This window comes from Heterodontus francisci, chromosome 30 (genome assembly GCF_036365525.1).
Source record: "Heterodontus francisci isolate sHetFra1 chromosome 30, sHetFra1.hap1, whole genome shotgun sequence".
In the NCBI taxonomy this organism is placed as follows: Eukaryota; Metazoa; Chordata; class Chondrichthyes; order Heterodontiformes; family Heterodontidae; genus Heterodontus; species Heterodontus francisci.
Window position 1 is genome coordinate 43,111,750 of NC_090400.1, and position 23,772 is coordinate 43,135,521.

The 23,772-nt window shown below is 41.7% G+C and overlaps 1 protein-coding gene across 1 annotated transcript in view; it reads left to right on the top strand.

Moving 5' to 3' along the window:
* Positions 1 to 23,772, top strand: part of LOC137346515 (coronin-6-like) — a 226,905-nt gene that overhangs the window by 159,016 nt on the left and 44,117 nt on the right. Inside the window, exon 3 of the mRNA XM_068009982.1 lies at positions 2,017 to 2,139. Within this exon, the coding sequence (XP_067866083.1) occupies positions 2,017 to 2,139 (123 nt within the window). The remainder of the gene's footprint in view (positions 1 to 2,016; positions 2,140 to 23,772) is intronic.

Consider the following 23,772-nt stretch of genomic DNA (forward strand, 5'->3'; position numbering starts at 1 on the left):
TAAAATATAAAGTTCTTCTGTCCGACAAAATAAATATTTACGCTGATTTTTGGGACATTGAAACTATGTAGCAGATGATTCTGGCTTGTTAACGCATTTGGAAATACGGTGTTTTATTTGTGTCTCCTTTTGCTTCACCATGGAAACAGAGTACATATTGGAGTAGAAGACTCTCTTATGTAGCTATTATTGACTTTTGTTTTCCTTGTTGGATGGAAGGCCTACTTCCAGGCCTGTACTATTCATACTGATTATTAGTTCCTCAAAAATGCCTCAAGACCAGCCTGGATTGTTTTGTTCTGATATGTTTTCTTTCTCTCTTCCCTTCCCCCACCTCCTGATCAGCACCTTATCAGAATGACACATGACATGAAAAACAGGGCAACAACAGCGCAGCAGAACAGCACATTTAGCATCATAAATAACCCAAGGTGCTTCATGAAGACTTGATCAAAGAACATGGATGCTGGCTTAATCTCACGATCAGTGAAATAATCTCAATTTGTACCTCAAAATGGTTGTTAAAAAAAAAATAGGGAAGTCTGAGTGTACTGCTTATGTAGAATGTTCTAGTATGGCACTGTGTCATGCATGCATAGCTCTGTTGGTTTGACGAAGGACACTCATTGTACATAGGCCATGTCTTATAGTGTCTCATATATTTCTCCCCTCTTATATATTTCTTATTTTCAGGAATGAACACTGATAATGGAGAACACCAGTCAGATTGATTGGCAATTTAGAGAATGGAGATTCAGGCTTTGTCTCCATGATTTCTTTGTGTCCTGTGGTCGAGTCACAGTGAATGATCAGCTCCTCTCTGTTGTGATTTTATTGGATTTTTCCTTTTCATGTTCCCAGTATCACTGATGTTCCTTTTGAACTGGATCTTCATAGTAACCACAATCAATCAGATAATGCTAATTGAATTGGCTGCAGTTTTCCAGGATTTAAGTGTGGATTTACAGTTCAACTGTAGCATGTTTTGCTCTGCAGTGATGCTGCAGTTAATGTGTAAATGCAGCTTAAATCTGGTGTTGGGGCCAATTTGACTTGGCACAAGGTGAAACGAGGAGGCAGTCTCAATTGGTTTCACCTCACAGTCAGTTTGGGCCTGCACATATAGTTCAAGAAAAGCAATTTTGGCTTCACACTGACACTAAAAGTACAGAGTATGAATGTGCTTTAAATCTCAGTCAGCCTTATTCAGTTACAGCATTACAATGTGTTAAATCACCAGACTGAGATGATGGGCTAGATTTTCTCTCAAATTGTGAAGCGGTTTTTTCGTCAGCCTCAGCCAGCTTTGTTGCCTAGGTCCACTCTGACATCAAGACTTGAGAGGGTTTTAAATCTGTAACCCACGCCTACAGTTCATAACATGGCAAATTTCAACTTGATTATTGTACAGAATCTGAGTTTGCCTGTCTGAACTTGACCAGTGTCTTGGATTTCTCTCATTGTAATTGAGGAGAACATGATTTATGAATTACATTTCTCAGTCTAGGCACAGATAAAGTGGAAACTTGTATGCAGGGCTGTGTGTTTGAGGTGTGATGCTTTAGAACTTGGGGTTGCATTTCAGTGATCTCTTAATATGCAAAACCAGACCATGTATTTTGTTTTACTGTGGTGTACTCTTCTCAAAACAAAATATTCCCTGTTGAATTATGTACAGTCACAGTTTGGCTCTCTAAAAGTGGAGAGGAGCAGTGAACGAATTTGTTTCTTTTGTTGAAATTAATTTGAACTTCATCTTGCCCATGCCAAGGTGTCATTTTCCTTCCATCTTGTGCTCCTATTGTTTGCCACAGGAAAACAGAAGGGGACTTGTCAGCATTTAAGCAGTGAAGTGAATCTGTAATGTGCAGTGCAAACAGTTGTCAGAAATGAAATGGGCTCATAAATCTCCCCAGGTGAAGTAACCCCCAGTTTCTCCTTCCTGTGAAAGAGGTAATGTAATCACGTATTTTTTCTTTGGTACCATGAAAAAACGTGTTTTCTGTTCCGTTACAGACTGGGCGAGTGGATAAAAATCACCCCTTGGTGTGTGGGCACACGGCACCTGTGCTGGACATTGACTGGTGCCCACACAATGACAATGTCATCGCCAGCGGCTCTGAGGACTGTACAGCCATGGTAAGGACCAGTCAGCTACTGCATGGACATCACATTCAGTAAAATGATAGATGTTATGCCATACTTGTGCAGTTATTATGATTACTATCTCCATAGTGGCACAGGAAAAGTGCTACTTAAGTCAGTTTATTACACTGAATGAGTGAATTTTAAAGGGGATCTCTTGCTCTCAGGACTGTTTTTAAAACAGGAATCTGAATCATGGAATTTTTATTAATGAATTGGTGTCAGCTCTTTGAAAGAGGTACCTGCTTAGTTCCTGTTCTCTGCCATTCCACCATATCCGTTTTTATTTTCTAATTAAATATCTACTCCTCCTTTAAAAGTTATTATGGATTTCACTATTGTTTCTGATAGGGCATGCAATGTCCTAACAACCCTCTGCATTGTTAAAAATCTCATGATGTCTGATTTACATTTAATATTCATTTTTTGTCTCTTACTAAAAAGTCATTAATTTAGCATAAAATATTATTTAGCTGGAACTGGTTTCGAAATGGATTAATGCTTCCACTAAATAGTACTGAGTGGAATTTACAACAAATGTTTTGAGCAGTCGTATACTATTAACCTGCAAAGTAATTTTGAGGTCGGTGATCTTCAGGATGACGCGTTTGATCAGGCTGAATCCCCAATTGAAGCAACAATCTGGAATGGTGAAGTTAAACAACTGTGTACAGGTATATCTCACAGCATTAGTGCACCATAGACTGGTACTAGACAGAGCCATTCACACTGAAGGTGCAAAGAAGGGAATTGCTGAGCAGAGGCTGAAGTGGTTTCTGATGGGAGTGAGGAGAGGGAAAAATCATGTCTGCTTGAGTGTGGTGCCTTCCAGAAGTTGGTTGCAAAGGGGATTGGTGTAGTAGGAATTTTTCTTTTATTCTTTCATGGGATGTGGGCATCACTGGTAAGGCCAGCATTTGTTGCCCATTGCTAATTGCCCTTGGCAACTGAGTGGCTTGCTCAGCCATTTCAGAGGGCAGTTAAACATTGCTGTGGGTCTGGAGTCACATGTAAGCCAGACCAGGTAAGAACGGCAGATTTCCTTCCCTAAAGGACATTAGAGAACCAGATGGGTTTTTACAATAATCAATGGTACTTTCATGGTCCCCATTACTGAGACGAGCTTTTAATTCCAGATTTTCGTTCATTAACTGAATTTAAATTCCACCAGCTGCCATGATGGGGTTTGAACGTATGTCTTTAGAGTCTTAGTCTAGGTCTTTGGAATACTAGTCCAGTGACATTACCACTATGCCATCATCTCCCCTTATAAGGCTTGCCCTTGCATTATTGATTGTAGGCACCAAAGGGGAATACCAAAGTCATGTTCTTTTTAGGAATGTATGCTTCAGAGATTTCCAAAATGAAGAAATTTGGTGAATTATTAATAAAGAGGCATGGACTCTGGATTATAACTAAAAGAAGAAAGTGCGCAGTGAGAAGAATCTTTCCACTGGCAGTTGTAAGAAAATGAACTTTAGCTGAAGTGACTATTGAAACAAGCACTGTCACATCATTTAAAAGGGTGTTGAATCAATTTTTGGAAAAGAGACAGGGAAAGGGCAGGAAAATGTGGTTAGAGTGGACAGTCCAGTTGAGGAGCTAGCATCGGCTCCAGCACGATGGGCCACATTGTTGCCTGCTATGCTGTAATTTTATAAAGCAGAAATGCTGGGATGTCTCACCGTAAAATCTTCAGAAACATGGCAAATCCAGAGCCTTAGTGCACACTGAACACTGTCCCATGCATCATATACTTGCTCATGAAAGGTAGTTAGATGAGAGCTTTGAAGCTTGTTGGGTTACAGCAGGCATTCCAATGTATTTTTGCTGACTGAACAATGAGGACTGGTGCTTTCAGTCATAGTTCAGTCAAGGCAATGCTCTAGTTCTATTTATGGAGCTGTGCTGTAAAGGCTGTATTGAGTAACACTGCATCAAAAAAGAGACAGAGCCTGAAGGGAGACTAAGCAGAGAACGGCATCACTGAGGAACCTGGCTACTCCAAGTCTTTTTGTTTCGTAAAATTTGGTCAACTACTTGATCCTTATGTGATGAATATATCGTGAACTTAGGCTTTCCAGTTAATTCAGCTGTATTCACAGTTTGGATGTTTAGCATCAATACAAAGCCGAATCCATTCTGCACTGACACTAAACATAGAGTGCAAAGGCCTAAACATCCTCAGAAACTAAATGGGGTGAAATTCCTTCCTTTTGCTGTGTGTTTGCTGTGGTTCATTCTGCTGTCAGGTCAGACTCATATTGTCGATTCATGGTGCATTCAGATCATAACTGCAACATAGGTGAGAAGCAAAAGCACTTCTCGGCTTTCTACAAGTGTAGTGTGGAAACCATCCTTAAACTTTTTTTGTCACATTTTAAAATGATCCCCTCCATGATGTGTACCAATCCCTGTTTGAGGCTGGCAATGTGTTTCCTGGACTTTTGCCAAAGTCATTTCTAAGCCAGTTTCTAGATTTGAATGAGGATATTAGGCAAGTTTCTCGCTTTTTTTCATTTTTTCCAAATTATAAGTAGGACGTGTCCAGCCTTTGCTTCACATTTATCCTCTGATGCTATGGCCAAGTTTACTGTGGAGACAATCATTTCCCGAATGACAAATGGACTCCAAGGATTAAATTATGAGGAGAGGTTACACAAATTAGGGTTTGTGGAATTTCCAGGAATTTAGAAGGTTAGGGATTGAAGTTGAAGTGATTGAAGTTTTCAAGATATTAAGGGGAACAGATAGGGTAAAGGGAGAAACACTATTTCCGCTGGTTGGGGAATCCAGGACTAGGACTAGTCCAAAAATTAGAGCTAGATCTCTCAGGAGTGAAACTAGAAAACACTTCAAACGCAAAGGGTGGAAGTAGTTTGCAACTCTCTTCTGCAAATGGCAATTGATGTTCGACCAGCTGTTAATTTTAAATCTGAGATTAATGGATTTTTGTTAACCAAAGTTGTTGAGGGATATGCAACAAAGGTGGTTATATGGAGATGAGTTACAGATCAGCCATGATCTCATTAAATGATGAAACAGGCTTGAGGGGCTGAATGGCCAATTTCTGTTCCTATGTTTCTATGTGAATTTGCATTCCAATCTGCTGTACTGTCGCCACCATTTTTATTTCAAAATGCTTATTTAAAAAGACTTCCCTGTTCAGGGCAATAGAAGTCTGAAATTCGCTGTTGGTAATTTATATCAGTATTGGTACTGCAGATATACAAGCAACACCCAGATTGTGACCTGGGAGGATGGAGGGAATGAGCTATGGGAAACAAGTGGATAAGCCAGGGCTGTTCAATCCTGAAAAATGTCTCCAAGGGGAAATCATGATGAAAACTTAGTGGGATAGAGAAAGTAAATATGGGGAAATACTTTCAGATATATCATCAGCAGGATGAAAGAGAGCACATGTTCAAGGTAATTTCATGACAGGCACCACGAAGAGGCCAGAAAGATTGGTTGAGGCCAGGACACTACCCATTTAAGAAACTACTAAGCACTGTAATAGGAAGATGGGTCAGTATTATGGAAGGGTATCAGATTGTTTGAGTTCTCTTTATCCAAACCTTGTAATGAGCATTAGGATGAGAACACTCACATCTACGCTACAGGCTGTAATGGGAGATGGTGTATATCAATGATATTTGATTAATCTGGACCCAGCATATTTCTGGCCTGTACAGATGCTAGTTAAATTCTACCAGAACTTCAAATTACCTGCTAATATTTAGCATGAATACAATTTCTTATCACTTGTAAAGTTTAATACCTTTATTATGAGGAATGACAAAGGTAAAATGTGTTAAGGCTTGAGATAAAATTCATAAGATGTTTCAGTTTCTGATGTGTTATTGCCTTTTAACCTTATGTATTTTATGTATCTATATGTATGTTTTATGTATATTTTATTTTATAAATTCTGTGTGTTATATTTGAATTATGAGCACCACATTTCAAGATGGATTGCTGAGAGTGCATTCATTTTATTAAGCTTCAAAGTGACTTCCAGTCTATAGTGAGTGGAGCTATGGAAGATTTATTTCATAGATTGCCTGAAGACTCAATTATTTGTTAGCATTTGTTTATAATAAATATCCAGTAACATGGCAATCCCCTAGAGTGCTCCTAACTGTATGTCGTGAAGATTGGTGTATCTCCTGTGTAAATTCAGAGGTGTTAAAATAAATCCTTTCATTCATGCATATTCCCTTCAGTAGAGGTGACCTGCTCATCTCATTGTTTATTGAAAGGCAATAAACAAAGTAAGTCAAGGTCTCCCTTGCATAGGTACATATTAAAATCATTCGTCTTGTGATCTGTAGCACTTTAAGAATTTTAGATGCCACTCCTGAATGAATATTCTATTCAACTGTGACCTGGCTTTTTTCAAATTAACAGCTTTTTTGATGTCACTTTTTAGTGGTAATTGTCACAATTGTGACAATTTGTTCCACCAAGGTGCCAGCCTTGGCTTAGTGGGTAGTACTCTTGCCTCTTGAGTCAGAAGGTTGTGGGTTCAAGTCCTACTCCAGAAACTTGAGCACAGAACTGGCACTTCAGTGCAATATTGAGGGAGAGCTATACTACCACTGCCATTGTCGGTGTCTTCATGTCTGCAGGTGGTGTTGCTATGTGAATGAGGAAGAAACTGGGGGGTGTCATCAAGGATAGATCCTTGGGGGTTTCGGAGGTAATGATATGGGGGCAGGACAGGATGGCTATGATGAGAGAGGAAAGAGTGGAACGAAGTGAAGGTAGTCTCATTGATCTGGAGTAGGGTGATTGTAGGTTGACTGTATCAAAGGTTGCAGAGAGGCCAGGCAGGGTTAATGCACCATAGTCATCGTTGCAGACAATGTCAGTGGTGACCTTGGTTAGGCCTGTTTTGGCAGGTGTAAAAACCTGATTGGAAAAGTTCAAATAGAGTTTTAGGAAAGTTGGGCATGGATTTAAGAAGCATAAAATGTTCAAGGACTTTGACACAAGAGGGAGGTTAGAAGTGAAGCTTTAGTTATTAAGCACAAAGGGATCAAGGGTTTTTTCTTCTCTTTGATCAAGCTTTTGCTCATCTGACCTATTATCTCCTTAAGTGGCTCGGTGTCAGATTTTGTTTTAAATGCTCCTGTGAAATGCTTTCGGGTGTTTTATTCCATTAAAAGATGCTAAATAAATTAAGTTGTTGTTGTTGTTGAGTGGTGTTGATGATTGCTGTTTTGAAAGGGAATGAGACAGACCCTGATGAAGGGGAACCATTTAGACTGTCAGTTAGCATAGAGGTCGGAAAGGGAAGTTGGATGGTTAGCAGTTTAGTTGGAATGGCTTGGAGGCTGGTGGCTCTCATGGTTGCAATGATATTAGAGGGCAAGGGGGGAAAATGCAAGAGAAACTAGAAAGACATGGCACAGCTTCAGGACTAGTACAGGGAAGTTGGATTGGTAGTCAAAGCAGAAAGGAGGAAAATAGAAGCAGCTGAATGGATGGTCTTAAACTTGGTGACAAATAAGTTATATTTGTTAGAGATAAGGGTAGAAGGGGATTTAAGGAAACAGTTGGGCATACAGGGAAAAAAGCCAAGGTTACCTTTGCTTTCCCAGGATGATAATCGAATAGTGGGCACTGTTGGCAGAGCAGAGTGTAGTCCAGTAAAGTTTGATGTGGTCCCCCCAAATCTGGTGCTGTTAATTGCACTGAGGTCTGTGGGCAGGATTTTATGTTGCCCTTTGAGACAGGCAAGGAGGAGGGGGTGCCAACAAAATGGCAAGGGATGCCGTTCCCAATGTTGTCTGAGCCCTATACCATTCTGTCCGGGAGGGGGAAGGCTGATGTTGGCGTTCCACTCCAGGCCAATTAATGGCCACTTAAGGGCCTCTTCCCATCTGCACTCCAATTTAATGGAGGGTGGAGGGGCTTTCCACAGCATGGATACGCTGCCAGGTGAGACCTAGTGGCCTCCGGAGAGGTCCATCCTTTGGGGGAGCAATCCATAGCTCCCGGAGGTCCCCAGCGATGATGGCCACACCCCCCAGGAAGAAACCGCCCCCCCTCCCCCACCACCCCGTTGCCCGGGTCTGCCTGATTGACCCCGGCGATCCCAATCCCACTCCCCTGTCCTGGGGTCTCCTCCATTCTTCAGTACTGTAGATCTACTGCAGTATTGGCAGTGGCCACCATTCTTGGTAGCCTGCTGGTACCGCACAGTTGCCAGTCCTCCAATTGGCCAGTAGCTCTGGAGGCAGGAGCTCATCCTTAAAGGGACAGCATCCCTAACAGCAGGTATTTAATTGGCTTCCTGCCATTAGGTTCCACTGGGGGATTTCCCCCCGCCTTCCGGCCACCACTAAAACCCTTGTTGCCAGAATAAAATCCGGCCCTGTGTCTCTTGGTCTTGAATGAGTGTGAGCAAACTTCTCATTCCACTGAGGACAAGGGCGTTGAAGGTGGGTGTGAGGGAGTGGTTGAGAACATTGTTGGCTGCAGAAAAACTGCGGCAAATAGCAGGCCAACGCTAAGAAGTTGGGAATTGTAAACATCATGGGAAAGAATTTCTTCCAGAGCGAATGCAGAAGACAGTGGGGTTGGAAGAAACAGAGATATGGTTGCTGGGGATAGAAGGAAGTGATTGGAGATGGCCTTTTCCGTAATTAAGTCGACGGGAGTAGATATGCCACAGGAGACGGTGAGGGCAAGGAGTTGGGTTGCAAATAAGGGCATGGTTGCGAATAATATAATAGGGGAGAGGTTTAGTGAGAACAGGAGGGCAAGACATACCATTTAGATTCAATGGCCTGCAAATGAGATTTAGACAGCTGAAAACATTTTCCATCTGTGGTTGTCTTTGATTTCTGTTAGGATGACACAGCAGAACCCGCCATATAAGACTGTAACTTCATTCTAGACAGAGTTTGTGTGAGCTCTCACACTTGCAGTGATTACTTTGGTAAGAGGTGCCACAAACTTTGGTAGGGTTGTTTGAACGCAATCCTTTTGATAAAGCTGAGTCCTGCAATCGAATAGTTACCCACTAATCCTTATTGGCATCGGCAGAGTACTACAAACAAACTAATATAATGGAGGGTCCAAAATCATCAATGGAGAAGGAAATAAGTGCTGCAGCTTAAATATGGCACCTGCAGGAATGTACACTGTGGGTCTTTACATGGGCATGGCGAGATTAAATTTGCCTTTTTTTTAAAATTATGGATTTTCAAAATTAAGTTCTTATATTTTAAAATTATTTCAAGTTCCTGCTTTTTGCTCAAATTGATGGACTTGCCAATGAATCCAATTTTCAAACATCTTAATTATTAATTTTGCGAATCTGTCTTGCGCACCTTTTCAGTTGCACTCAGGGCTGGTGCCTGGTACATGCTGCGTTACACTCACTGCTCTCCTCTCTAATACAGCATAAAAAGCAAGTGAAAATCTGTCTGTGCAACTATAAATGCAACACTCCTTCACACTAAAGGTAGTAGAAATCTGGAATTCTCTCCCCAAAAGATTGTAGATGCTGGCACAATTGGAGGTTTCAAGACTGAGACCAATTTTTGTTAGATATCAGCATTATGGAACCAGCACAGGTAAATGGAGTTGAGGTACAGATCTTCTAATTGAATATTGGAGCAGTCTTGAGGAGCGGGGGCCTACTCCTGTTTCCTATAAGCAAATAAGTGTGCAAAGGAAATAATGCCTTGGAACATTTTACTTCATAAAAGAAAGACTTGTGTTAAATGGCACCTTTTCATATTTCTCGGAATGTCCCAAAGTATATTGTAGAGAATTAATTTCTTTTGAACTGTGGTCATTCTTGTTTTGTAGACAATTATGGCAGTCAATTTGCACGCAGCAAGATTCCACAACAGCAAATGAATGAATCACCAGTTTATCTGTTTTTGGCAGTGTTGATTGAGTGAGGAATATTGGCCAGGATACTGGGTGAATGTTCTGTTCTTTTTCAAATAATGCCACCAGCATGTTTTACAGCCATTTGGACAGGTGGGACCTTGGGTTAGCAGTTCAATGGAAAGAGGGCTATGCGGTGAAATGTCAGTCTGGATAATGTACTTGATCTCTGGAGTGGGACTTAAGCACACGACCTATTGTGATGGAGACCGCACCTGCCAAATGGAAACATATTAATTTAGTCAAATGGAGCATTATTTGAGCACCTACTGGACATTGAACATAACTTGTTTTTAAAAGACTACAGAACATTGGCTGAAAACGTGGCTGCACATTTGCATTCTGAAAGACAGTTGCATGGAGAGACAATGGGAGTACTCCCTGATCCAATTAGGCAGATGGGTTTTGTCAATAGTGATTATGAAAAAAACTTTGTCAGTCATTGACTGTGAAAGAGCCAGCATTTTGCCCCTCCCCCCACCCAACTGAGAGTGTCTGGTAAGCTTGGAGGAATCTACAAACCTTGCAGGAATCCACAAACCTCGTACGTGAGGCTGTTTCAAACCAGGAGCTAGTCCTGGACTAACCTGCTGGCCAACCTGACGATTAATTGAATTGTGCTCTCAGTAAAGTTTTGAGGCAAACTGCAATTGAACTTCAAGAAGAGAGCACCCTTCTCTCTCTCTCATGCAAAGTTCCAGGGACCTATGGAAGTAACTCAAGACAGAAGACTCCTGCAGCCTTCTGGTACCAGCTAAACAAGTTTGAAAGTGTACAACTGGGCCCCAAAAAGAACTGCAAGATTTAACTTCAATCAAAGACTTTGCATCCAACCCAAAACCAGTAACTGAATTCCATCTACTACTACTAACCTTTCCCGTTTTAATTCTTTCTCCTCCTCTGTATCTATTTGTTTGTGTGTGTATTGCGTATGCATGCTAGCATGGTCACGGTGCATATTTTTAGTAGTTTTAACTGAGTTAGAGTTTTAAGGTTAATAAACTTATACCTTTCTTGTTTAAATCTGAAAAAACCTGTCTGGTTGATTTCTTTGTAATTACAATTAGAGAGCAGTGAGCAAGGACTCACTGAGGGGAAGCTAAAAACACTGTTTTAAAAGTTAAACCCTGTTACGGCCAAACCAGGAAAAGGCCGAAAGGGGAGCCCCAGACCCCTTCCTCACCTGGTCATAACACTATTGACTCAGAAGTGAGGGTGCTATCACTGACCCAAGCTGACAAGATGCTACATCAGTGCAAGCTATTATTGTAATCTAATATTACTGTTTTAACTATTGCATTTTTATTTGCTGGTGACCATCACAAATACTTATTTCTAGGCTACTGTGTTTTCCTTTTGATTTTGATATGGTCTTGATTTTGTCAAATTAAGGATTGAAATAAGAAATGCATTTATTTTGTTCATGCAACTGGAGACTGATGTGCATGTGTGAAGTTTCTCCTGGTGCTCGGGGTAAATACACTGTGTGATGTGGTGCTTGCTTTTCCTAACAGCACAGTTGAGCACATGTGAAGCTCCGCTCATGTGCGGCTGCAGTTTTCAGTCTTTGCAAAATGGTAAACCTCAAAAACAATGACACGAGTATGAGTATGGCTGAACCTCGTAAATTGGACATGAGCAGTGCAGAACCTCCCGATTTCGAATTAATTCATTCCTCCATTCCTCCTTAAAACGCAGACATTGCACAGCTGGTAGTTTAATTTGCTATTTGAGACTATATTAATAAGTTAAATATTTTTCATGGATTGAAGAAAATGTGGTAGATAGGAGGACCGGAACGTCATAGTGAACAGGACAGTATGCAGAACTGAGCAAATCCTCTTCATCGTAACCCACAAATGGTTGCATATGGCCACCAGTTTATATGGGTGATTGAGGACTGTTAATATAGGGTATTGTTCAATTCCGTTCAACCATCACTGCCATCAAGCATTCAGGAGTTTGAATTTATCTTTGCCCTGGTTGTTCAATACTTGTTTCCATTCATTGGACTGATGGATACAGTTTTTTTGGGGCCGAATGCTATGATGTGGTCACTTTGATCTCGTCATCAGGATTTGTAGGTGCATTTTATTGGCATTTACTTGTGCAGGCCTGTCGTGTCTCATTTACTTTCAGTGCAACTCACTGATTCCCAAAGAAAAATAGTAACTTCTTACTGCAATAAATAAACTCTTACACATTAATTTTGGTGGTTTTCAATCTTTTTCCCCTGAAATCTCATGTGGACAATAGGCTGACCTTGGTACATATGTGATGGATAGGCATCATTAGGCAAATCAGTTTTAAGGGAAATATTGCTCTTTTGGAGTGAGGAATGGACAAGTTGATCAAAGGGACCACTTCAAGAGGTTTTATACTTTAAAGAAGCAAGCTGGATTTAACCTCTGCATTCAACCTTAACTGGGTTTGGTGGCAGTATTAACGGATTGTACCCTGCAGTACAATTTCTACAAAATTCAGTAGCAATGTGTGCCACAACATCATCTCACTATTATTTACAAACGCCTGGATGATGTTGATATCTCTTTAAGGTAGGCCATTAACTCACTGATGTACTTCTTCTATTCCCTCAGTCTGCAGATCAGCAAACCAAAAAAGGTTGCAAGCTGAAGAAATGAAGTTTGAGTTTTGTAGGCTAGAAATTGCACTGCCTTTCCCGGCTAAACAACTTACCACTGTTACAAACTGACTGGCATTGATTTTGACTCAGCATGGGATCACTGTGTATGTTGTGGGGGGGTGCAAAGTGGGAAGCACATGGAAGTCATGAAGGAAGTGAGGGCCAGCTGATTCCAACAGCCATGCCTCATTTAGATTTTTAAAAGCTCTCTCATCCTGGAGCAGGAAATTGGGGTAGGAGCCAGGCACTGCCAGGGACCCAGGGCAACCATCCTCGGCATAAAGTAAATGCAGGGGGGAGGGGGCTTGCTGAGCCCATGCTGGTCCAGGGAGAAAGGAGAAAGGCCAGAGATGGGGAGGCACAAGCACTCCTTGTGGAGCGCAGGTGGGACCATTCCTGCCCCTTCTAAACAACAAGCATTCCACATAAAAGTAGCTTTTTTTTTAAACTTACACTGGACACTCCACTTAGAGATGAGCATTCCTGTCCTCATGATTTTCCTGCAGTTGCTGCATCCAAGCAATACAGGAACAGGAAACTCTACCCCACTGGGTTTTGCTGGTCTATGCTTCCATGGGCACTCAGTCCTCCATTACCTTGCTTAGACGATCATTTATTTGGCATGAACCATGACAAAGGTTATTCAACTAGAAGGTAGGTCAGCCAACTGCTATCCTGTCTCAGTCAACAATCACATTTCCCAATAAGAATCACATGGATAATGATCAAGAGTGGAATGTTGACCAGATCATTCCTCTTCTTTGCGCTGGGGCCAACTGTGGCACCTCAGCTGCTAACCTGTCTATGATCAGCTAACTGCGCACAGAGCAGGGACCAAACTTGGGATAAGACTGATCTCTCATAACTTAATATAACCTTAGGCATTGCCTTTCCTCACTGCCATCAGAGTAGAGTGCTCATTTTACTATATTGGTCACCTTCAAAGAGACCTGACAACAACTGATGGTTTGGGTTAAATAAAGAATTGACAAATTGTCTGCAAAAAAAAAATGACAGTTTACAGAAATGTCCTGAAGCCAATAATAATAATTACTTTCTTTTCGTCGCTCCCAATTCAGCTGGGATTCTCTTAAATTTTTTCCAGAGCCTCAGAAAATTCAGTTTACCATTTGTTATGGCAACAGGAGTTTTAATCTTGTAAAGCAAATATAATTACTGGAATGGTTTATGTCTGCTGACAGCGGAATTAATAGTAAAATTGTAAATGGTGCCTTCAAATCCACATTACTGAAATGGAAGTGTATAACTTGGCTAACTGTCGTGAGCATTAGAAATTGGATATGGAACAGCCTCAGATGCGTTTGTCTTGACTTTGAGCTTTGATAACCACGGCTGACAAGCCAATACTGAAAGACGTCCAATCTGGATTGCCAAGGAAGTCTGATTCACACCAAATTCTAGTTCTAAGAACAGTGACTCACAGGGACACTAGGCCAGGAGTTGACGCATGCTGAATCTGGAATTCCAGATATTTTATTTGGACCTCTAAATGTTTGAATAGACTCTGAACTGTGTGATTTAAGGTGCATTGATTTAAGGAGGGGAAAAATAATCAGCCAAAGTTCCAGCTTCTGACTTGTGATTCTTGCGAAAAATGTGCCAGTGTTGGGTGGGGGAGAGGGTCAGGCTTGAAGTACCCAGCTTTTACTTCCTAAAAGTATTTGCTGCTGAGTGATAAAAGGCTAACGAGACTTGGTCAATGAGGTCATAAGGTTAAATGTCAGACGAGGCTGTAATTTAAGTTCACGACATTTTGGTCAATATTCCTGTACTCAGTTCTTGGAGCTACCGGGCTAGTCAATGTCATGACACTTTCTTTGATGGTGGACAATGTTTATGTGGGAAAAGGATAAAAGCCCGTAAGGTGGTTTTATATTTCCTTGATTGAGAGGAATTTGTAAAATGCATTTAATTAATTTTTATAGCAAGTAAAAATCATTAAATGAGTAGCAACATTGTCAGTGGACATTATTATGTTTTATGCTTTGTGGGTTGCTAAGAGAATTGTACTGTTATATTTCAATTGTGTTCTGCATTTTCTATAATCATTGGGGGTCTGTGCTTACTGGAAGTGTGTTTATACTTTGGCTGCCATTCTGAGACTGTTAATACTTTGTCTGCTCCTGCCTGGTTCTGATACAGATTCTTCCAGACAGGAGAGAGCATGCTGCCCAGCATTGTGTCTTCCACATTTGGAGAGGGTGGATGAAAGTGCCAACACTTGTAGTCCATTTCAATAAACTCTGCAAATTTTAAAAAGCTCACGTTATCCAATCTGTATGCTGTTTAGACACAGTTTGAGTTGAATTCTGTATGGCATAAAACCTAAACACAATGAGATTGCCTCATCCCGGAGTCTCAAAATGTTTCAGTAATACTAAAATGACTATATAAATGCACCCACAAAAGCCACTGGTTTTGGGTTCAGATGTTGAATGCTGAAAACAAACAGAAATCCAGAGTGTGATGGAATATGTACCATTTGTCTGGATGGGTGCAGCTGCAGCAACAGTTGAGATGTTCAAAACTATCTCGGCCAAGGCAGTCAGCTTCATTAGTGCCCTTGTCACTGGGCTCAAAATTTAACCCCTCCACTATCAGTTGCTGCAGTGTGTATAATGTACAGGATGCACTGCCACAACTCACTAAGGTTACTTCAACAGCACCTCCTGGCCCTGCAACTTCTACCATTGAGAAGAGCAAGAGCAGTAATATCATGAATCACTGTCGCTTTCTAGTTCCCTTCCAAGTCGCACACCATCTGATTTGAACATATATCACCATTCCTTCGTTGTCAATGAGCCAAGATCCTCAAATTCCCTACATAAGACCATATAAATGCAGTATAACCACAAGGATTGCAGAGGTTCAAGAAGGTGGCCTACCAACTTCTCCAGGCAGCTAGAAATGGGCAATAAATGCAGCTTTGCCAGCATAACCCACATCCTGTGGAAAAAAAATGTTTTAAGAAAGGATTTAATGGCTCCATTCAAAGTCATTTCGCCTTTTATATAATTCTCCAAATTGCTTGTATTAATAGTGTACAGAGCAGTCTGATGAGGGATTTATGTCACACTTCTATGGCAGCAAGTTAATGCAACTAGGAAAATAGCTGGCTCAGTGAGCTGTTTAATGTCCTCTGTCACTGATGTATGTCAGCATTTAGCATATTGGCACTCTATCAACACTCATTCTCCAACAAAATGTTTCTGACTCTCAACTGCTCTGAATGTTTCACTTAATGCAGAAATATTGAAAAACTAGCAGTGAAGTATTGAGTGGAAATAAAATCCCATTGCAGTAAGAAGTACTCTTCGATGGAGACTGAGGTATATTCTTGGTAAGTTCAAAACTCTTAACAGATAATGTCCCCAAAATCACACTCAAAACTATAAAGGAAAAAACCAGAATATTAGAACACTTAAGCTAACCTAATCGGCCCAACACTGGCTCTACATCGAATATCAACTAAATGTCAGGCACCAGTCATGGCCCAGGTTGGACTTGAACTTTCATAGCCAGGGATCTTCAATTGATGACTTCCACAATGACTACTTTCTATTATTCCTTGGGGGGAAAAAGATTCTCGTTCCACCCCCACCCCCCAACCCCCACGACCCCCTGCACCCCCACGGAGTATCCAGGCAAATAGCCTCGGGCCCTTTTGCATCTTGGGCCTCCCTCCCCTATTTGGCATAGGCTCCCAGCAGCATAATTTCCGATAAGAAATTACTTAATTACTTTTGTGAACAATTGATCTAATTGACAGCTTTTCAAGCAACATTCTTTTTGAATGTGTTTGTAATTCTACTGGAAACATTAGCTAGAAGAAAGCAACCTCACAGAACTTTGGATCTCTTGCTTGACTAGCCAGATATTCTCTACCCACCTCCTTTGACTTTTCCAATGGAATTTTCACTGTTAAAATTTCAACAGCTAGCCCACCATTTCTATCATCTTACCCTCCCTGTAGTGGGCACTGAGTCTTTTTGTGTTTAACTTTTGGTTATGATTGTGGCACTGCCTAGATATCATTGCTGTAATAAAGTGAGAGGTCACCACACCTTACGAGAAACCTTTTTAAAATGGCAGAGTAAAATCCCCAGAGATTGTCTTGTGTGCTGAAGGACCAGAAGAAGCCAAGTTCTTCAGACAAACATCATGACCCAAATTCCTGCTTGTCCCTGTTTATTATCTTTCTTGGTGAACTTTGTGATTGTACAGCTACAAAAGGATTAAAAATCTGTGTGTGTTATTTGCAGACGTAGTCCATAAAAAATGCCTTTTTATAAAAATTACATTTATATAATTTTGAAAGCATTTCAAATATTGTTTCCTGGCTGTTACCGTTTAATATGAGCAATTGTTTTATAGTGGGCGGATCAAAGCTGCTGGCAGCTTTAGAAATAGGTCACTATGCATTCCAGAGAGGGCAATATAGAGATTTATGGCAGGGCTTTTAATTGCACTCTTTAATGGAGAGCATGTTATAAATGTACTGCTCAATCTGGTGGAAGAAGTGTAAATTCTGAAATTAGCTAATTGGTAAAAAAGGCATTTGCTAAACCGAGAGAGAGTCCATCTGCTATCTTTTATTCGTTAGCATTGGTCTGCACAGACAGATGAAATAACAATTGTGAAGATCAGAATTGGACCAAATGTGAACATTTACAAAGAAAAGATGAGAATTGATGGCTCAGTGCGCAAAAATAAAGGCTGCTGTTTCCAGTAAAAACTGTATGAAGAGAAAGCTAATACACTAGTAAAGTCTTTCATTTATTTTTGGCTATTCCATACATAGAATAGAATAGTAGAATGGTTACAGCACAGGAGGAGGTCATTTGGCCCATTGTGTTCATGCTAGCTCTCTGCCACAGCAACTCAGCTAGTCCCATTCACCTGTCCTTTCCCTGTAGCCCTGCAATTGTTTTCTCTTCAGGTGCTTATCTGCTTCCCTTTTGAAGGCCACAATTGAATCTGCCTCCACCACACTCTCAGGCAGTGCATTCCAGAGCCTAACCACTCGCTGCATTGCAAAAGCTTTTCCTCATGCTGCCATTGGCTCTTTTGCAATTCACCTTAAATCTGTGTCCTTTGGCTCTCGACCCTTCTTCCAATGGGAACAGGTTCTCCCTAAATACTCTGTCTCATCCCTCATGATTTTCAAAATCATATCAAATACAGTGGACCTGTGTGGAAACAACCAGAACCGGGAGCAGATAAATCCAGCGCGAGGCTCGGGGCCTTCACTTACCTTCAGGAGCGGAGAGCAGTCGGACCTCTTACAGCGCGCTGGAGTTTTGAAAAAAAAGAGGGAAAAAAAAGCCATCAGTGATGTCACAGGAAAGCTGCAAGGTGATTGGTTGGTGAGTCACTGCTGTTCGGAAATAGCTGGGTAAGTATCTAAGGTAAGTAAGGTTTACAGTTTTTTCATATATAGTAAGTAGTGTTTTTTTAGGGAGTTCTGTAGTAACAAAGACCAAGGAAGAATGGCCCTAGAGTAACTGATATTATTTGGCATTAAGATCTTCCTAAAGGTTAATTTAAAGGGTTCAGTCGTGGCAGGAGAGCTCAAAGCCGTGGTGTGCTCCTCGTGCTCCATGTCGGAAGCCGGGAACATTTCCAGCGTGTGTACAGGAAGTGTCTCCAGCTGCAGCTCCTGGAAACCCAGGTTTCGGAGCTGGAGCGGCAGCTGGGAACACTGTGGAGCATCCACGAGGCGGAGAGTATCGTGGAAAGCACGTATAGAGAGGTGGTCACACTGCAGGCTCAGACTCCACAGGCAGGAAGGGAATGGGTGACCACCAGGCAGAGCAAGAGGACTAGGCAGGCAGTTCAGGAATCTCCTATGGCTATTCCCCTGCAAAACAGATATACTGCTTTGAATACTGTTGGGGGGAATGGCCTCTCAGGGGAAAGCAGCATCAGCCCAATTCGTTGCACCATGGTTGGCTCTGCTGCACAGGGGAGGAGTGAAAAGTGTGGGAATGCAATAGTTATAGGGGATTCAATTGTAAGGGGAGTAGATAAGTGTTTCTGTGGCTGCAAAAGAGACTCCAGGATGATATGTTGCCTCCTTGGTGCTAGGGTCAAGGATTCTCAGAGCGGTTACAGGACATTCTGAAGGGGGAGGGTGAACAGCCAGTGGTCGTGGTACAAACGACATAGGTTTAAAAAAAAAAGGATGAGGGCCTAAAAGCAGAATATAGGGAGCTAGGAAGTAAAATGAAAAGTAGGACCTCAAAGGTAGTGATCTCAGGATTACTACCAGTGCCACGTGCTAGTCAGAGGAGAAATAGCAGGATATATCGGATGAATACGTGGTTGAAGAGATGGTATGAGGGGGAGGGTTTTAGATTCCTGGGACATTGGGACTGGTTCTGGGGGAGGTGGGACCAGTACAAACTGGATGGGTTACACCTGGGCAGGACCGGGACTGATGTCCTAGAGGGAGTATTTGCTAGAGTGGTTGGGGAGGGTTTAAACTAAAATGGTAGGGGGATGGGAACCTTTGCAAGGAGTCAGAGGAGGGGGGATCAAAGACAAGAACAAAAGATAGTAAGGGGAATAAGAAAAGTGATAGGCAGAGAAATCAAGGGCCAGAATCAAACAGGGCCACAGTGAAAAATAGTGGGAAGGGGACAAGTAATGTTAAAAAGACAAGCCTTAAGGCTTTGTGCCTTAACGGGCGGAGCATTCGCAATAAAGTGGATGAATTAATCATGCAAATAGATGTAAACGGGTATAATTCAGTCAAGATTACGGAGACATGGCTGCAAGGTGACCAGGGATGGGAAATGAACATCCAGGGGTATTCAGTATTTAGGAAGGACAGACAAAAAGTAAAAGGTGGTGGAGTTGCATTGCTGGTTAAAGAGGAAATTAACACAATAGTGAGGAAAGATATTAACTCTGACGATGTGGAATCTGTATGGGTAGATCTGAGAAACACTAAGGGGCAAAAAACATTAGTGGGGGTTGTATATAGACTCCCAAACTGTAGTGGTGATGTTGGGAATGGCATTAAACAGGAAATTAGAGATGCATGCGATAAAGGAACATCTGTAATTATGGGTGACTTTAATCTGCGTATAGATTAGACAAATCAAATTAGTCACAATACCATAGAGGAGGAATTCCTGGGATGGTTTTCTGGACCAATACGTTGAGGAACCAACTAGAGAACAGGCCATCCTAGACTGGGTATTGTGTAATGAGAGAGGAATAATTGACAGTCTAGTGGTGCGCGACCCCTTGGGAATGAGCGACCATAATATGATAGAATTCTTCATCAAGATGGAGAGTGACGTAGTTGATTCTGAGACTAGAGTCCTGAATCTTAGTGAAAGAAACTACGAAGGTATGAGGAGCAAGTTGGCTATGACGGATTGGGAAATGATACTTAAAGGGATGACGGTGGATAGGCAATGGCAAACATTTAAAGAGCACATGGATGAACTGCAACAATTGTTTGTTCCTGTCTGACGCAAAAGTAAAACGGGAAAGGTAGGCAAACCATGGCTTACAAGGGCAATTAGAGATAGCATTAGATCCAAAGAACAGGCATATAAATTTGCTAGAAAAAAACAACAGACCTGAGGATTGGGAGCAGTTTAGAATTCAGCAAAAGAGGACCAAGGGATTGATTAATAAGGGGAAAATAGGGTTTGAGAGCAAGCTTGCGGGGAATATAAAAACTGACTGTAAAAGTTTCTATAGGTACGTGAAGAGAAAAAGATTGGTGAAGACAAATGTAGGTCCCTTACAGTCAGAAACAGGGGAATTTATTATGGGGAACAAACAAATGGCTGACCAACTAAATACATAGTTTGGTTCTGTTTTCACAAAGGAGGACGCAAATATCATACCAGAAATTTTGGGGAACACAGGGCTTAGTGAGAGAGAGGAACTGAAGGAAATCAGTATTAGTAGAGAAATGGTGTTGGGGAAATTGATGGGATTGAAGGCCGATAAATCCCCAGGGCCTGATGGTATGCATCCCAGAGTACTTAAGGAAGTGGCCCTAGAAATAGTGGATGCATTGGTGGTCATCTTCCAAGATTCTATAGACTCTGGAACAGTTCCTACAGATTGGAGGGTAGCTAATGTAACCCCACTATTTAAAAAGGGATGTAGAGAGAAAGCAGAGAATTATAGACCAGTCAGCCTGACGTCAGTAGTGGGCAAAATTCTAGAGTCCATTATCAAAGATTTTATAGCGGAGCACTTGGAGAACAGTAGTAGAATCGGGCAGAGTCAGCATAGACTTATGAAAGGGAACTCATGCTTGACAAATCTACTAGAATTCTTCGAGGATGTAACTAGTAGAGTTGATGAGGGGGAGCCAGTGGATGTGGTTTATTTGGACTTTCAGAAGGTTTTCGACAAAGTCCCACATAAGAGATTAGCATGTAAAATTAAAGCGCATGGGATTGTGGGTAGTGTATTGCGATGGATAGAAAATTGGTTGGCAGACAGGAAACAAAGAATAGGGATAAATGGGTCTTTTTCCGAATGGCAGGCATTTGGTACCGCAGGGATCGGTGCTAGGAACCCAGCTATTCACAATATATATTAATGATTTAAATGAGGGAACTAAATGTAATATCTCCAAATTTGTAGATGACACAAAATTGGGTGGGAGGGTGAGTTGTGAGGAGGATGCAGAGAGGCTTCAGGGTGATTTGGACAAGTTGAGTGAGTGGGCTAATGCGTGGCAGAAGCAGTATAGTGTGAATAAATGTGAGGTTGTCCACTTTGGTAGCAAAAACAGGAAGGCAGATTATTATCTGAACGGCTATAAACTGAGAGGGGAATATGCAGCGAAACTTGGGTGTTCTCGTACAGCAGTCACTGAAGGTAAGCATGCAGGTGCAACAGGCGGTAAAAAAGGCAAATGGTATGTTGGCCTTCATAGCAAGAGGATTCAAGTACAGGAGCAGGGATGTCTTGCTGCAATTATACAGGACCTTGGTGAGGCCACACCTGGAATATTGTGTGCAGTTTTGGTCTGCTTACCTGAGGAAGGATGTTCTTGCTATAGAGGGAGTGCAGCGAAGGTTTGCCAGACTGATTCCTGGGATGGTGGGACCGACGTATGAGGAGAGATTGAGTCGGTTAGGATTATATTCGCTGGAGTTCAGAAGAGTGAGGGGGGATCTCATAGAAACCTATAAAATTCTAACAGGACCTGACAGGGTAGATGCAGGAAGGATGTTCCCGATGGTGGGAGAGTCCAGAACCAGAGGTCATAGTCTAAGGATATGGGGTCAACCTTTCAGGACTGAGATGAGGAGAGATTTCTTCACCCAGAGAGTGATGAGCCTGTGGAATTCACTACCACAGAAAGCAGTTGAGGCCAAAACTTGGTATGTTTTCAAGAAGGAGTTAGATATAGCTCTTGGGTCTAAAGGATCAAAGGGTATGGGATGAAAGCGGGAACAGGTAACTGAGTTGGACGATCAGCCATGATCATAATGAATGGCGTAGCAGGCTCGAAGGGCCGAATGTCCTACTCCTGCTCCTATTTTCTATGTTTCTGTGTTTCTACAGCGTGACTTTTATTGGACTGTAGTCAGGTCCAGACTTTTAACAGTTGCATGTAAAAGAATTTGCAGGTGTCAAAGCCTCTTTCCCATCCTGCAGGCATTTTGGACATGCTGTACTACCCGAAACAGATTAATCATCAACGCGTCTGACATTAAAACAAAAGTATTTAATATTCTGCTTTATTGACATTCATTTTTCTCATTTGGTCAGCCTAGGCTGTTGATTTATTGGCTATGCTGCATCTTGCTTCACGGCAGACACATTTTAGGGAATGCAAAAGATATCCCTACTGAATCTATCCAGTCCCCCCCCCATACCGGCCTAAGGTGAAGCTCTTCATCACTAAGATACCTAACCCAGTGACCTGCAGAAAATTGTCCAATTTTGCATCCAGAAGGTACACAAATAAAAATTACCTGCAAAGCTAGGATTGAAAGCTTGGCTGGGCATTGGGAATGAGAATCAAACATTCCACTGTGAGACCAGTGGATGATACTTTTAATTGTGGCTGCTTACTGCTTTTCTTAACTTCTCAATAGCTAAAGTTAATTATTGAAGAATCCTTCTATGAATGCAATTCTAGTAACAACAATGAGGGTAGTGAAACTTAGAAAAATGGGACCAGATTATTACAGCTCCTGATTGTCTTGCACCCAGCCCTGTCTCTACTATTTCAGTTCCTAACCCAAGGCTGTTTCCATCTCCAAGTTGCTGTCATTATCATCCACGCGACAACTGCTGTTTCTCTCCCAACATTGTTCGCCACTTTGCTGCCACCAATGCTGCTATTTTCATTAGATCAGCAACGTTATTTTCTAACACTGCTGGTCTTTACAAAGTCACCAGCAACCCGTATAGCTCATCCCACTTCATAAAATGTTTATATTTTTTAAATGGCTCCATAATTCATACTGCTGACACCAACTATGAAGCTGTAATACATAATTTAGTCTCTTTATTTAAGGAAGGATGTAAATGCGTTGGAGGTGGTTCAGAGGAGGTTTACTCGTTTGATACCTGGAATGAGTGGGTTGTCTTATGAGGAAAGGTTGGACAGACTGGGCTTGTTTTCACTGGAGTTTAGAAGAGTGAGGGGAGACTTGACTGAAGTGTATAAAATCCTGAACGGTCTTGACAAGGTGGATGTGGAAAAGATGTTTCCTCTTGTGGGGGAGTCCAGAACTAGGGGGCACTGTTTTTAAAATTAGGGGTCGCCCTTTTAGGACAGAGATGAGGAGAATTCTTTTCTCTGAGGGTTGTGCGACTTTGGAACTCGGTCTCAGAAGGTGGTGGAGGCGGGGTCATTGAATAATTTTAAGATGTGGGTAGATAAATAATTGTTAGGCAAGTGAATCAAAGGTTATCAGGGGTAGATAGGAGTGTGGAATTCGAGACACACACAGATCAGCCATGATCTTATTGAATGGCGGAGCAGGCTCGAGGGCCGAATGGCCTACTGTTCCTCCTAATTCGTATGTTCGTATTTAAAAAAGAATCAAAGG